Below are 13,010 nucleotides of genomic sequence, written 5' to 3' on the forward strand. Positions count from 1 at the left end.
CCTTCATTTTGTTGATGTGTGAATTAGAGATCACTTAGGTCATATAGTGATGATCATATAGTACATAAACAATAAAATACCCTTTTATCATAATAGGATGTGTGTTTCCCTACAGAGTCCTTTCCAACTGTAAAGACAAAAAACATATTCAAGTGATCCAATTAGCATCACCAATCTGACATTTTATGCTTCCTGGGCTGATATAATATGATATAGCATCTTTTTAAAAATATTTTTATACCTTTATTTTGTTTACTTTTTTTTAATGTGGTGCTGGGGATCGAACCCAGTGCCTCACGTGTGCTAGGCAAGCACTCTGCCACTGAGCCACAACCCCAGCCCCTGATATAGCATATTTTATAAAATGTTTAATTTAAAACTATTCAAGATCCCAACCCAATATTGTCCAAAACAAAATTATGGGATGGTGAAAATGTTCTTCACCTGTGCTACCAATGAAGTAGGCACTAGTGGTGTGTAGTAATTGAGGACTTAAATACACAGAGTGCAACAGAAGAACTTGATTTTCTATTTACTTGATTTTAACTGATACAAATTTAAATAGCCACTTGTATCTATTACCTACCGAATTAGCAAACCAGTTGTAGATCCAACTTCCAATTTATAGAAAACACAAGGGAGAAAGCCACAGATAAATCACATAAAATCTATTTTTAAAAAATCTAGGGCAGCCTGAGATGGTGGCACACTCTGAGTCACCAGTGACTCAGAAGGCTGAAGGAGGATTGCAAGTTCAGGGTCAGCCTCAGTAACTTAGCAAGACCCTGTCTCAAAATAGAAAATTAGGACTGGGGAGGTATCTCAGTGGTTGAGTGCTTGCATGACATGAATGATGCTCTGGGCATCACAAAAAAATAAACAAATCAAATAAAAGGGGCTGAGGGTTAGCTCAGAGCATTCCTGGGTTCAATTCCATGTAACACACACACACACACACACACACACACACACACACCTAGGAATAATTAGGAAAAATTGAATATGGGGTGGATAATAAGTGGTGTTTGAAATTATTGTTAATTTTCTTACATGTGGAAAAAGTACCATCCTTAATCTTAAGAAATTTGTGCTGATGGAGCTAGGGTGTAGTTTGCCTAGTGAGCACCAGGCCCTGGGTTCAACCCCCAACATCTCTCTCTCTCTCTCTCTCTCTCTCTCTCTCTCTCTCTCTCTCTCACACACACACACACACACACACACACACACACCATAAATGCCTGTTAAAGTATTTAAGGTTTACCAGCAATGATTTCTGAAAGCATCAAATAATGGGGCAAATGTAACATAATGTTATCAGGGGTTTTCTTTAGAAATCTAGGTGGAATATCTGTCTGTGTTTGTTATAGTGTTTCAACTTTTCTCTGAAAATTTTTATAATAAAAGTTGAAAAAGATGTAAAAAATATTTAATAATCTGCTGTCAGCTATCATATTAGGAAAATCTGATGATTTTCAGCAGCCTGTTGCAGAATCTAGAGTTGGAGAGATGCAGGTTTGTTTTAGAAGTACTTTAGTCATTGGGGCTGGGGTTCTGGCCCAGTGGCAGAGGGCTTGCCTAGCACATGTGAGGCACTGGGTTCAAGTCTCAGCACCACATTAAATAAATAAATAAATAAATAAATAGTTCAAAGACTGGAGGAACTTTGGATTGGGCAAAGGGAAGTTGGGGAAGGGAGGGGTACAGGGGTAGGTAAGATGGTGGAATGAGATGGACATCATTAAGCTAAGTACATGTATGAGTGCACAAATGGTATGGCTCTGCATAGTGCACAACCAGAGAAATGAAAAGTTGTGTTCCCTTTGTGTACAATGAAGCAAAATGCAGTCTACTGTCATATATAACTAATTAGAAAAAAAATAAATAAAAGAAAGAAAGAATAAATGAACGAACGAACTTCACTAACTGTGGAATGGAGATAGCCAGTTGTTATTTGTAAATGCCTCAGTCTGTCCCAGGTCCCTTCCTCCATACATCACACTCTAGTCACAGGTCCCCTTCCCCAAGCCCCATTCTCCCCTCTGCTGGCCCTCTGCACAGCCCTCCTCTGTGCCTCAAGTGCGTGTTGGGTGCATGCCTGCCAGCCTGGCACTTTGAAGTGGAAACATGCTGAGTCCCCAAGGGCCCAGAGGCTGTCATGTTTTACAAAGAAGAGGGTGCGGGCCACTCCACCATTAAAGAACATTCTGGAGAGGGGTTGGACAAGGCTAACCGCCCAAGCCCATAAAGCTCAAATTGCCCCAATCCATCTTCATAGCCAAGCCCATTCAGAAGCTGGGCATAAATAGGACTGGGGTGCCCAGACCAGCACATTGGAGTTTCCACCACGACTCCAGCCCTCCCATCTTCACCTCTGCAGCAAACACCTTCAGAAGCACCATGACTTGCGGATCAGGATTCGGAGGCCGAGTTTTCAGCTGCGCCTCAGCCTGCGGGCCCCGGCCAGGCCGCTGCTGCATCACCGCCGCCCCCTACCGCGGCATCTCCTGCTACCGCGGCATCACCGGGGGCTTCAGCAGCCGCAGCGTCTGCGGAGCCTTCCGCTCTGGCTCCTGCGGACGCAGCTTTGGCTACCGCTCTGGCGGCGTGTGCGGACCCAGCCCACCCTGCATCACCTCCGTGTCCGTCAACGAGAGCCTGCTCACGCCCCTCAACCTGGAGATCGACCCCAACGCGCAGTGCGTGAAGCACGAGGAGAAAGAGCAGATCAAGGGTCTCAACAGCAGGTTCGCTGCCTTCATCGACAAGGTGGGTGTCCTGGATCGCACCCTTCCTGATCCCCAACACGGGTGCACAGCCAGGCCTGGGCATTGAGGGAGGAGGAAGAGGCAGAATGACCTTACATCATTGAGACCACAGTCTGATGGGACACAGACACAAACCCAGAAACACTCAACTCTCAGAGAAGCAGATTATGTGGGAAAATGGAGTGAACAGTCTTATCTAGGCACAAGTTGGACTGCAGGAAGTATAAGAGGGATGCATCAGTGGCTGCTGAGACTGGTCCAGACTGAAGGTAGGCCAGGTTGGGGCAAGAAGGGATGTCTACCAGAGGAAGTGGGGGAGGGCAGGATAGCCCAGCTCTGTCCTGGATGGCCTGACATTAGCTCCATGATGCCCACACCAGAACCCCATGATGGGGTCTGAATGTGGGGCGCTGGCTGAGAGCTCCAGCCTCACTGCCTTCAGAGTAGGGGTGCTGAGCCCTGAACCTGGGCCCTGACATGTGTCCCTTGGATCCATCTGGATGGGGAACTGGGCTCACATGAGAACAGGCACATATCTCCACCAGCCCCTGGTTCCCACCATGGATCAGGATCAAAAAGGGAGAACTTGTCCTGTTCTCAGGGCCCACCTCTGCCTGACCTCTGGTGAGCTCCAGGGTCAGAGGCCTCTTCAAACAATCACCCCCATGCCAAGAGCTGGCTGACCCCTGATCCCTTCTCTCCACTACCCCGAATGGCAGGTGCGCTTCCTGGAGCAGCAGAACAAGCTGCTGGAGACCAAGCTGCAGTTCTACCAGAACCGCAAGTGCTGCGAGAGCAACCTGGAGCCCCTGTTCGAGGGCTACATCGAGACCCTGAGGCGGGAGGCCGAGTGTGTGGAGGCCGACAGCGGGAGGCTGGCCTCAGAGCTCAACCACGTGAGGGAGGTGCTGGAGGGCTACAAGAAGAAGTGAGTGGGGCCGGCTCTGGTGTCCCTTCCTGCACAGACTGGCTTTGGGAGAGCCCTTGGCACAGATGATGAGAATGCCCAGGGAGGGTGTGTGGCCCAGCGCAGGCTGAGGGAGTGCAGGACCTGTTCATGGAGCTGTGACCGTCCACACCTGCCTGAGAGCAGCCCTGAGGCCTGGAGTGCTCTGCACCCACCTCAGCCTTCCATCCTCTGAGGCCACACTAGGTGGCCCCCTGCCTTGGTGCTCAGTTCTGAGTTCCTCTGGGTCTATGACACCTCACAGCAGAGCTAGGATTGACACCATGGCAGAGGGCGCTGGCTGCAGTACCCCAGAGGTCATAGTGTCCACTCCCTTTTCTGCCTCCTGAGGGGACCTCAGTGCAGCCTTGGCACTGGGACTGGAAGGTCCCACAGGAGCCCTCTCCATCCCCAACTCAGAGTGGAGAGAGGATCCCAGACACCCCAACTCCAACCAGCAAGGACTTGGCAGGGCGGCTGGGGCCAGCAGTGTGGGCTTCCCTCCCCAGCCCCTGGCTGGCCTGCGGGGTGGGGTCTGTGGACACTGCCCTGCCCTCACCTCCCCTCTCTCCCATCTCAGGTATGAGGAGGAAGTTTCTCTGAGGGCCACAGCTGAGAATGAGTTTGTGGCTCTGAAGAAGGTGAGTCGCATGGCAGAGGGAAGCAGAGCCATGAAGGATTTGGGGGCAGACTCTTTTGGGGTCACCGTGGGGGCTGAACCTCAGGGTGGGTGCAGTGACCTCTCCACATCAGGATGGGCAGTGCCCAGAGAGGCAGACCATCAAATGGCACACCTAGGGCTGTGACAAGGGAAATGCCTGCCCTGGGGCGAGGGGGTGGCTGTGTTGACCTCTGGGTGCCTAGGAGGTCTGTGGCTGGGGTCCCCTGGAGTCCAGGAGTTTAGTCTGCCTGTTGGGAGTGGTGTGGTCTGTTGGCATGCTGAAAGTCTGATGACAAAGCAAAGACGTGACCCCAGAGCCTAGGGATGATGCAGTAGGACCAGGAGTGGTCAGGGGGCCACTTGGGGGACTGTTGGGGGCTAGGGAAGGACCAGGTGGCAGAACTGAGGGGTCCCCTGGGCAGGCTTCCTACAGCAGGAGGGGTAAAAAAGAGAGGTGGGAGGGGTTCTGCCAGGCAGGTGGGCCATGTCCAAGGCACCAAAGTTTTGTTGTCACAGTTGAGGAGGTTGCTGGGTACATCTGGGGAGAGTCAGAAGGCAGGAGATGGCTTGGTGGTAGAGACAGTAGGGATCCTTCTCCCTTGGCGTGAATGGAAGGGGTAAGAGGAAAGAGGCATTTAGAGGCACAATCTTCAGGGACCCTCTGAGCTCACCCCACCCCCATCTTCCCAGGACGTGGACTGTGCCTACCTGCGCAAGTCAGACCTGGAGGCCAACGCGGAGGCGCTGACCCAGGAGATCGACTTCCTGAGGCGACTGTATGAGGAGGTGAGGGTCGCTAGGCCAGGCTGAGGGCTAGAGGGAGTGGGGAGGTGGACAGGGATTTGTGTCTGGGGCTCCAGGCTGGGATTGTGTGATCAGGCAGGGTCTGGGGGCCAAGAGAGCCTGAGAAGTTGGGCACTGGTGTGCTGGGTTGAGATCTGGTCTCAAGGAGCCTCTGACATGTCCCCATGCTCCTCCTGCAGGAGATCCGCATTCTCCAGTCCCACATCTCTGACACCTCAGTCATCGTCAAGATGGACAACAGCCGTGACCTGAACATGGACTGCATCGTGGCTGAGATCAAGGCTCAGTATGATGACATCGCCAACCGCAGCCGCGCTGAGGCCGAGTCCTGGTACCGCAGCAAGGTGAGGGGCTCAGGACCCTTGCCTTGTGCATGTGGTAGTGGGAGGGGAACAAGGCCTCTTTGCCTGGGGACTCTGATGCCCTGAGGTGGTGAGGGGAGGACAGACAGCTCTGAGGTTGGGGCCAGGGCAGGGCTGGCTGGCTGGTTGCAAGACTCAGGGTGCCCCATGCTGAGCCTCAGAGCATGTCTGCCTCCCCCAGTGCGAGGAGATGAAGGCCACAGTGATCAGGCACGGGGAGACCCTGCGCCGCACCAGGGAGGAGATCAACGAGCTGAACCGCATCATCCAGAGGCTCACGGCCGAGATTGAGAATGCCAAGTGCCAGGTATGGCTCACTGTGCCCAACAGCAGGGGGGCTGGGCCCTGCCCTGTGCCACACAGCCAGGCTGTGCCCTATGTGGGCCTCACCACTCATTCTGCAGCCCATCTGCCTGACCAGGTTCCCAGGGTGGTCAATCTGGGTGATCCAGGTGAACAAGGCAAGAGGGCCTGTTTCTGGACTGTTCCCAGCTGTGAGGAGACCCTTGGCACATCCAGGCAATGACATATACACACACTCAGGGACCATAACCTCCCCTGTTCTCCTCTGGGTCTCTAGAACAACAAGCTGGAGACCGCAGTGACCCAGTCTGAGCAGCAGGGCGAGGCGGCCCTGAGTGATGCCCGCTGCAAGCTGGCTGAGCTGGAGGGCGCCCTGCAAAAGGCCAAGCAGGACATGGCCTGCCTGCTCAAGGAGTACCAGGAGGTGATGAACTCCAAGCTGGGCCTGGACATCGAGATCGCCACCTACAGGCGCCTGCTGGAGGGCGAGGAGCAGAGGTGTGTCCCAGTCCCTGGATGTTTGTGTCCCCAGTACTGATACCTTGCCTAGACCCTATCTTTTCCTTGGTTCATCAAAGGTCAAGATTCTGGGGGTAAAACCTAAGATTTATACCTTGGGAAAGTAGGGTGTGTATGGTCAACCCGCTCCCTCTGGGCCTTGGCTCCTAATTTGTTGAGACTTCCTTGTGGATCCCACCCTAAGACTTTGGAGAGCTCTGTTTGCAACTGGGGCCGGTCACTAATTTCCTTTTCTTGTCCTCCCTCAGGTTGTGTGAAGGCGTTGGGGCTGTGAATGTCTGTGAGTATTGGGGCCCATAGGGAACAGATCTCCCCCTTCTTGTGGCGGAGGTGTATGGAAAGAGGGATAGCAGTAAGAGCAGAACATAAATGGGGGGCTGGTGTCACTTCAGGAGGGACAACCAGAAAAACCATGAGGAGATGCCCTTGGGGAAATGGGATGCCTTGCCCCGCCTCCCAGTTTTGACTCAGCCTTCTGGGACTACAGGTGTCAGCAGCTCCCGAGGCGGAGTCACGTGCGGGGACCTCTGTGTGTCTGGCTCCAGGCCAGTCACGGGCAGCACCTGCAACGCCCCCTGCAGCGGTAACCTGGTGGTGAACACTGGAATGTGCGCGCCCTGCAATTCTGTCACGTCCTGCGGCCTGGGCACTTGCGGAGTGGGCTCCTGTGGCATTAGCTCCTTCGGAGTGGGCTCTTGCTCCAGCAGCTGCCGGAAATGTTAGTCGCATAGGCTGCAGCCCAGGCCCTGGCCTTTCTCCTGAGGAGCCAGTTCAGCCCCTCTCAGCCTAAGGGCCTGAGGCAAGGGCTCCCCTGCTTCTGCACTTTGATGGGTCCCTTCTACTCCCAGCCCCTTTGGTTTCCCTGTGTGATCCCCTGCTCCTGGGCTCTGCTGACGGAGAAGAAGTCCCCTTGGAGCCTAGAAAGGGGAGGACCAGGACCAGGGCCATATCCTGGGATACCATGGGGCCCAGGTTGGAGCCCCCCCCAGCCTCCCCCTTCCTTTTCCGCCCTGTTCATCTCTGTCTTACTGTGTTTCCAATAAATCAATGTAGCCAACAGTGGACCTTGTGTGCATGTCTGTTAAGCTCCTCAGGTGCTGGGGGTTGAGAAGGGCCTCAGAGTCACATGGATCAGATAAAGACCCACGGCTGCCTCCAGGACTTTCCCTTACCCCTGGGCTCACAACAGTCTGACTTAGCCAGGGTTTGTGCTAGGCTCTGCATGATGGAATTTGGTCCACACAACTTTAATGATTTTACCCACACAACCTCAACGATACATCTCACAGATGAAGAGATCAAAAGTGGAGACCTGTGGTAACCAGCTTTCCACTTGGTTGAGTGGTTGAACTATGGTTTGAACCCTGTGTGGGTCTCTAGGGCTCGTTCCACTAGACCGGAGCTACCTCAAAGACATCCTGCGCACGTCTGTAAACTGGTGGATAATGAGTGTTAGATTCTGTCATGACTCAAAACTTAAGGAAACATCACTCACTGCTTTGTTGGTGAAGACTCATGCCTGGGTAATTTATTGGAATTCTTTAGGTGTAGATACATGAATATGATTTAAAGTTTCAAAAAGCCTTTGACATGGCTTTCTTTTTTTTTTAAATAGAGTCTCTTTGAGGTTTGGAGATGCATTGCCTCAAAGGTTTGCATTGCCTCAAAGACAGAAAACTACACACAGAAACATGATGTGGCCCAGAGGTGAGAGCAGAGACTCTGGATCCAGGCTGCCTGGGTCCAAAATGACTCAGGAACTCAGGCAATGTGCTGGTTCTCTCTGTACCTATTGGCATATTTCTAAAATAACAATAAAAGAGCACTTACCTCAAGGTCAATTTAGTATTTTAAACATAAAACACTTAATGCCTGCCACAAAATTATCACTATATGCATTTGTCATTAGTGTTATTCTTTTGCAGAATGCAAAGCAGAAGTGTCTCCAGGGGTCAGGGCCATGGCCAGCCTCTTATCACATTCATTCATGATCAGAAATTACAAGTACATGGAGAAATCTCCACATCTTCTGGACCAGTGAGCTCCCTTGGTCAAGGAAGTATTCACAACACTGTCGAGGGTTTTGCAAGTGTTATGTGTTAGGGGGTGGGGTTGGCAGCTCAGCGGCACCATGGGCCCTGGTGAGTTCCTGAACAAGCATCTTTAGAGCAGGGTGAATCTCTAAACGTCAAGTCCCAGGGCCAAAAAAATTAGTAGAAATGGAATTCCTCTGCCTCGAGACAAGACAAATTTGAGAAAATAGAATACTGAGAAAGGAGAAGTGAGCGGCCTTAACAAAGGCTCTTATAAGGAATCAAGCTAAGGTCTCCTGGACATTTCTCATGAAATTCTGAGCAGGACAGAGCCTCGCAGAGTTCCATAGTGGGCTGGTGTTGTAACCAGCTCTCTGTACTGTGACACCACACCGCTGAGAAGCAGGCCTAGTTAAGATAGGATCCTGAAGCCCAAACACCAGCTCCTCACTTCCGTCCCTCCCCAGTCCAGAAGTCACCTACATCTCCAGTCCTGATGGACTCCCCATCTCTGCCACCTGATCCCTCCTCCCCTCCTGTGCCACTGGTCCTGTCAACCCAATTGGTCCTTGAAGCTCTGCCATACTTTCATTCCCTCACCTACTCCAAGTCTTAACTCTCTCCTTCCCAGTCCAGCTCCACAACCCTCTCCTCCCTCCAGGATCCTGCTGCTGGTGAGGCTCAGGCAGAGAAGCAAAGGTGAACACATCATGTCCATCTGTGGAACAGTCACAAAAATGGACCTCTTCACTGTGTGACCATTAGCAGGTCCCCTCCCCCCTCCATGGGCTTCAATGTATTCATTAATCTAGTCTGGACTAGATTATATGTATTATAATGTAATAGAGATTATGTATTATATGCTATATAATACAAATTATATATATTTAATTTATGTTTATTTAATTTATATATAATTAATAATGTATATAATTATATAAAATAATTTTCATATGATTTATATAGATTATAATATATACTCTATATGTAGAATAATATAGATTATGCGATATAATCTATATTATATATTACATTTATATATTCTATTCACATATTTATATATAAATTATAATATTTATGTAAATTATATATTTGGTTTATATAGCTAATAGTTTATATAATTATTACATATAATAATTTATATATAATTTATTCACTATATACAATCTAATCTAGGCTGGATGACTGCTAAGATCTCTTATCAATATAAAGGTCTGTTAAATGAGATCCTAACTAGAATAAAATGTATTCCATGTTTGTATAATTTTGTCAAAACGGATTTTGCTGTCATGTATTACTAAAAAGAACCAATTTTTTAAAACTTTTTTTTTTTAGGAGAGGTAGGAGAGGTCTTGGGGCTGGAGAGAAATGGGGAGTGTAGGCTGGCTGTAACTGTGCTGCGTGGGTGCGTGCTATCTACACATCTGCTCAAACTGCATGACTCTGGGTCTACAGGTGGCTGTGAGTGAAGCAGCGTGATTATATCTGGGTATTCTCTCAACTCTACCAGCTGTGTGGAAGCTCATGTATGCATGTGACTGTGAAGGTTTCTGTGTTTGTGACCAGGCACACAGATGTGTACATGTGCTGAAGAGAGGGGTTGTGGGTACACGTGGGTGTGGTAGTAGGGCAGGGATCACCGATGGAGACAGGCCCAGGTGGGAATAGTTATGGGCAGGTGCTGCTGGTTGCTGTTCTGGGGAGATGCCCTCTGGCTAGGGAGTCATTGTTCTAACCCTTGGGATTGCCTGCCTACCTCTCTTGCCCATCTGTCTCTTTAGCTCCAGCTGGAACAGAGAGATCAGAGGGCCTTAGGGTTTTGATAGCCTTCTTTAAAGGTATTCAAAGTGTTTCTAAAGGGCTGGGGGTAGAACTCAATGGTACAGTGTGTGCTTAATACATGTAAGGCCCTGAGTTCAATTGCCAGCATCCCTCAAAAAACTTCCATAGAACTCCAATAACTAAAAATATTAATGCATTTAACTCTTATCATTTTAAGTACTTTATAAGCTCTTTACATACAGGAATGTCTTTTGTTCTCAAACACCCTGCGAAAGTACTATTCTATTTTACAGATAAACTTTGACTCATAGAGAATAAGTAGGAAGGAAAAATCACTTTACCAATTAGATCTGAAGTCTGATGTGGGGTGGGACTGAGACCCAGAAATAGGGGAAGAGTTTGGTCCAGGTAACATCAAGACTGGAGCAGACTCCAGGTCTTTCCTTCCTTACTCCAAGCAGGTTTGGTTGATATCTTGAACATGGGGTTACCACAGAAGACTTCTGAAGAGTTATGTGGGGTGAGGCATGATAATGGTAGGAAAATAGGACACTTAGAGACTGAGCTAAACTTCAGTAGAGTTGAGGCAGCTGGGGATGTTTAACCAAAACAGAAAGGACATGGGGTGGGGTTCTGGACAGCAGGGTAGATAGTGACGGGGTAGATTAACCTGAATCATAAAGCCTTCGTTCCCCATTCACATCCACTCTGTGGCAGGCACTGAGTATAGATGAATGAGACAGTCACCGCCCTCGGGAGACTCAAATAGAGCCTGTGGACACAGCTAAGACAGCATCCCGCTTGTTTGAGTGCTATGAAATGTGAGGCAGGTGTGTGACACCAACAGAAAGCTGATTCCTTATTGTCCCCTGATGCCAAGAAGCAGTGACTGACTGGTGACAGTCCTCCCTTCAAAAATCACCTGACTCAGGGAGCATGCAATTGGACTGGTGAATGACTCTCCATAAAAGCACCAGGCGTTTTCTCCCACCCCAGACTGGAATGTGGCCCATGGCCATGGTAGTCTCTCATGGGTCCCCAAACCACAAACATTGCTGGTGACCCACAAGGCCCTGGCCTAGAGACTTTAACCTGAACCCAGTGACCTTGGGGATCTCTTGGACATCAGAGGCAAGTTCAGGCTCAGGGTTCTGAAAGCAGGATGCAGGCTCAGTCCTTAGAAATGCAGGCTGCAAACACACACCTGAAACCCTGCCCACAGTCCTCAGGGACATTTCTGTCTGCACTTCCCACCAAGTTCTTTCATCGACATGCTCATGGCAGCAGGAGCTGGAAAAACTGGCCTTGAAAATCACAGAATCTCATTACCTCCTAGCAAAATGCAAGAATATGGAGCTGGATCCAGTATCTGGCAACAGGGCAGTCTGCTTTCGGGCAGCCGTTTTGCATTGGGAATCGTAGGAGGAATATTTATACTATTGGTGTAGGTCAGCTTTGATCCAGTGTGGTTAACATGAGCCCAGCAGGGCCACGTGCCCTGCCTCTCAGGTGGGGGCCACCTACCAGCCAAGTTTCTCTCTCATTCCTTTTGCATGAGACTGTTCTATTTACCCAAGAAGGGGGCCTTTTGAATACCTGTTCTCAGGACAGAGAAACAGGAAAACACAGCAGACAGTCTGGCACTAGAGTACCTTAAAAGGTAAAGCCAAGGGCCTCTGGCGAATGACGCACCTTAGCCCCACCCAGAGACATAGAAAGCAGGAACTATTGTTCCCAAGACACACTGGTGATGTAATCCTTTGTGCAACAGAAAAGAATGTGAGTTTACTAAGCAGAAGCTGCTCTCCCCAGTTTGCATGGTAAGGAAAGAGCCCAGAAACTCGGCCTTGCTCTGGCTGCTCCACCCCAAACTATCCCATCTTCTTCCCCCAAAGTCCGGTTGCCTTGCAAAACCTCAAATCACACTAATTCTTAGACCTGGAAGTATATAGGTACCCATGCTGCCCTCTGCCACTCTAAGGTCACTTGCTAAACCAGAACCCAGGCCTGGGCTGCCCAATTGTGTTCATCTCCCCCAGTGCCACCTGTGGAGGCCCTCTTTTCAGAGCCTGTCCTCAAGTACCTTGTCAGGGCAGCAGAAAACAGGCAGCCCCCACTCACTTCACCCCACTCTCCTCTCTTTCTGGTCTGTTTCCTGGTTTATGATTGTCTCCTCCTGGGATAGGAAATCATCTCCAGAGAGCCAGGTCTAGAATGTCTTGCTCATGGTCACACCCCCCAGTGCCAAACACTATGCAAGACCCTGGGAGGCCATTCAAGAAATATTGATAGAGTGAAGGAGTGGCTGAATAAATACTGTCCTCAGCAACTCTACCCAAGAGAGCTGACTGCAGAATCCAGGCTAGACTCTCCTGGAGGAATTTCCCCTTCTCTTGGTTTTCCCCAAGGGCTCTCTGATTTGCCCTCCCCATCCTAAAGACCAATAGCAAGTTACCGAACATCAGTCACATGTGGGCCCACACACCACAAGGGGAGAGTTGCTTCCTGGTATTGCCCCCCCCCCTCCTGCCAATGGGGCCAAACTTGGTTTTTATTGCGGGGGTGGCCTGGGGAATAAATCCTAGCAGCTCAGTCACTACAGAACTTTTATTGTAAAGGAGGAGTCCCTGGAAAAGAGGGGTTAGGGCAGCTCAGAGCTGCAGGGTGCTGGGTGCAGGGAAGCCACAGGCTACGCCTACTTCATGGCACCAGCGATCAGACTTCCTGCACTGGGAACAGATCTGTCACAGTTCTGTAAGCTTCGTTCCTAGACCTTACGCTCCGCAGCGAGGACTGAGAGGAAGAGGTGGAGAGAGGGCCAGCTCCATGGGAGAG

At 50.1% G+C, this 13,010-nt stretch overlaps 1 protein-coding gene across 1 annotated transcript; it reads left to right on the plus strand.

Moving 5' to 3' along the window:
• Positions 1-2,397: 2,397 nt before the first annotated feature.
• Positions 2,398-7,083, plus strand: LOC144254869 (keratin, type II cuticular Hb1). Its single transcript, XM_077798583.1, has 9 exons — positions 2,398-2,766; positions 3,485-3,693; positions 4,292-4,352; positions 5,063-5,158; positions 5,356-5,520; positions 5,720-5,845; positions 6,119-6,339; positions 6,609-6,640; positions 6,848-7,083. The coding sequence occupies exons 1-9, from the start codon at positions 2,398-2,400 to the stop codon at positions 7,081-7,083; spliced, it is 1,515 nt and encodes a 504-aa protein (XP_077654709.1).
• The last annotated feature ends 5,927 nt before the right edge of the window (positions 7,084-13,010 follow it).

This window comes from Urocitellus parryii, chromosome 5, assembly GCF_045843805.1.
Source record: "Urocitellus parryii isolate mUroPar1 chromosome 5, mUroPar1.hap1, whole genome shotgun sequence".
NCBI lineage: Eukaryota > Metazoa > Chordata > Mammalia > Rodentia > Sciuridae > Urocitellus > Urocitellus parryii.

Excerpts from the sequence above, each read along its gene's own strand:
- LOC144254869 (XM_077798583.1), top strand. The coding sequence starts at position 2,398 with ATGACTTGCGGATCAGGATTCGGAGGCCGAGTTTTCAGCTGCGCCTCA. Across the intron at positions 5,159-5,355 it reads TGAGGCGACTGTATGAGGAG|GAGATCCGCATTCTCCAGTC; the intron begins GTGAGGGTCGCT and ends CTCCTCCTGCAG. Across the intron at positions 6,340-6,608 it reads CTGGAGGGCGAGGAGCAGAG|GTTGTGTGAAGGCGTTGGGG; the intron begins GTGTGTCCCAGT and ends GTCCTCCCTCAG.